Source organism: Helianthus annuus, chromosome 5 (genome assembly GCF_002127325.2).
Source record: "Helianthus annuus cultivar XRQ/B chromosome 5, HanXRQr2.0-SUNRISE, whole genome shotgun sequence".
Taxonomy (NCBI): Eukaryota; Viridiplantae; Streptophyta; class Magnoliopsida; order Asterales; family Asteraceae; genus Helianthus; species Helianthus annuus.
In genome coordinates, this window is record NC_035437.2 from 177,901,009 (window position 1) to 177,904,206 (window position 3,198).

The window sequence follows — 3,198 nt, forward strand, 5'->3', positions numbered from 1 at the left end:
TGTAATCAAAGGCAAAAAGGAGCAGAGAGGAAAATATGAATGGGCATCTTGTTCTTATTTTAAACACTAAACAAAAAAAAAATATACCTGAGAATTATTCTTTCAATAATAATTACTGTTTTTATTTCAATATACCCATTTGAATTGAAGTTTAATATTCTTGTAAAATAATAATAATAAGAATAATATGGACATTGGGAAACAGCTCCCGCGTTGTTTCCGCGCGCCCTGTATCCTTTTCCGGACCCACTTCCCAACTGCCCTCCCTGCTTTTGGTTAATAGTAATAATGAATGATAGATCAACAACAAAGCAATGAATTTTACAGCTTTCAATTTTATATACAAACAAAACCTTTTAAACTTACAAATATCCAATCATATACATACATGTTCAAAACATATAACAAAAATACTATCTGTATCTCATTAAATATTTTATATATAATTTATCAAGTGTATGAATCTCACTTTTAATCACGTGTTTATCAGAGATCATGCATCATTTAGCTTTGAAATGGTAATGACATATTTATGTAACCAGATTCTATACTAGCTGCATTGATTTTTTATTCTACTAACTTTAATATACTTACTTTCTTTATGTATGAAGTTAATATCAAAAGTTAAACTCTTTATCATAAATGTAACAGTCAAGTTTGGCAATGGAATACCATTTATTTTATTTTTTTTTGAACGGCCAACAGAAAATTTTATTAATTCAACTAGCCAGTGGCTAGACACCAAATTTACAAAAATCTATTACACCAAAAGACCAACCGGTCAAAACCAAAGCAATACCAGCCGACTCATGGACCCAAACTTACATTTCAAACAATTAAATCACCAACTAATGGAGAAAGCCCGCCAGTCGTTCCAGGACCAATGCGAGGACCTCGAGCGATTTTTTATCCAGTTGTATGACATCGACTTGGACTCCTCAACCACCTTCGAGATACAAGGAACCGCCTGCCCGAAAATAACCTCATTGCGCATTCTCCAAACGCTCCAAATAACAACCTGAACAATGGCGTTTAGCACCTTCTTTTTCTTATTATTACAACCTTGCATATGCAGATGAAAGTCCAGTAAATCTTTAATACAGAACGCTAAGATGGGGGGAATCTTGCACCACTGCGCCATAACGATCCAGATGGATTGAGTGAACTGGCACGAAACGAAAAGATGTTCGCAAGACTCCTCGTAATCACCACAAAAGATACATCTAGTATCACCAATGTTAATGTTCCTACGAGCCAAGGCTAGTTTAGTCGGAAGACGTTCCGCTAACGCCCGCCAAGCAACAACACCAACCTTTTTTGGTACAAGGTTGTTCCAAAGAAATAAGTTAGCCGGAACCGAGCTTTGAGCCGCCGCCGCTACCCGTTTAATACTAGCCACCGAGAACAATCCAGACTGATCGTGACTCCAAACCCATTTATCCGGACCTTCGCTGACCCCAAAGTCACTCAAAAGAAGGGACAAGTCTATCAATTCAGCTTCCTCATTAGCAGACATTGTAGGCCGACTCCAAAACCACGACAGAATGACTCTGCCATCCCCCCAAGATACCCGGTCAGAAATGGAACAAAGCTTATCCTTTTCTAATGCAAATAGAAGTGGAAAGCTGATATAAAGTGGCTGATGTCCAATCCAAAAATCGATCCAGAATGCTAATTTGGACCGACTACCCACTTTACACCATATAGACTCCAATAGATTAATACCCACACGGAACAGCGGCTCACGAATGCTGACAATTTGCTTCCAAGGGCCTGCCAACGAAACTTTAGCCGGAATCGAAGACCAAGATTTTTGTTATACAAGACAAGTAGTAAAGTAGTAAAAACAAAATATAAAAAAGTAACAAAAGTATTATAAAATAAAATAACATAAAAAACATAATTATTACTTTTGACTTTTATAATAAAATAATGTAATAAAGTAAATAACATAAAAACATAATTATTACTTTTGACTTTTATAACAAAATAATGTAATAAAGTGCTTAATCATTGCCAAGTTTGACTAATAGGTAGATTTATCCTTATATTGGGTGTATTTATCACACCCCTATTATAATATAGAATTGTATGATATTTAGACCAGTCAGAGTGGGAGCGGCGAGCCATGAGGACTCCATGAGGACTCGGTTGTGGGGGGTTTTTGTTTCACAAAAAAACAGTGAAAAGTCACCGATCTACTGGGACAAAGGTGTGGATGGTTAGTGATTGGCTAAACGGTAATATGATCGTTACACTTTAAAGAAAAAAAAAATAAACTTTATAACAACTTAAACCTAAATCATTTTTTTCACACAAAAAATTCTGTTTTTTCTTACTCATTCTCCAAATCAAAATTTTCCACGTTCATCTCAAAATGGAGCTATTTTCAATTCCACCTTTTTTTCGCATGATTCGTCATGCACTGAAAAAGAAGATATTGAGACGATGAAACACAATTTTGAATTTTGACTACCGTGGTCACCTTGTCTTTAAAAAATGTTCAAGACACCGCGTCATTGTCAAGAAGGTATTGATTTTTTAAGATTTTAACAAAATATTGTATTCTAATTTTTGTGGATGGGATATAGGCTAATAGAGCAACTATAGTTATAATGTTGTCACGTCCTCCTGAAAACGATCTGAATCGTTGTTACTACTATAAAGCGCAAGAAGTGGCATGAAGGATGTTGAACGAGCATTCAAGATCCTAAAATATAGATGGCATATACTTCAAAAACCTGCAAAGCCAGTACATCCCGAAGGATCATAAAAATCATGTACACATGTACTATTATGCACGATATGATTTTGAAAAATGAAGATGTGGCGATATCTCCTTAACACGTAGAAGGTCCTCCAAGCGAAAAAATAGCTGAAGACGATATTATTTTACTATTACGATCACGAACAATACACAATTATCTCAACTAAGATCTTATTGAGCATTTAGAACGTGAGCACCAATTGTACGTATTTAACCGATTGTACCACTAGTTTTTTTTATTAAAATGTTGTAGGTTCTTTAATTATTGTCGCAACCCCCGTCCCCTGATTTCCCGGGAGCGGGCGACTGCGGCCAGTTTCAGTGGTATCGGTGTTTATCAATATGGCAGCGGAATTTACATCAGGACCGTAGTTAGGAAATATTTTATCAGAGTAAAATAGCACACTTTTATAATATTAAACTCATGGGTA

General features: G+C 35.7%; 1 protein-coding gene across 1 annotated transcript; it reads right to left on the reverse strand.

The window, feature by feature from the left end:
* Window positions 1-841: 841 nt before the first annotated feature.
* Window positions 842-1,516, reverse strand: LOC110944242. Its single transcript, XM_022185952.1, has one exon. It carries the CDS (start codon window positions 1,514-1,516, stop codon window positions 842-844), a length of 675 nt encoding a protein of 224 aa, XP_022041644.1.
* Between the last annotated feature and the right edge of the window lie 1,682 nt (window positions 1,517-3,198).

Coding starts and splice junctions, on each gene's coding strand:
- LOC110944242 (XM_022185952.1), bottom strand. CDS start 1,516: ATGTCTGCTAATGAGGAAGCTGAATTGATAGACTTGTCCCTTCTTTTG.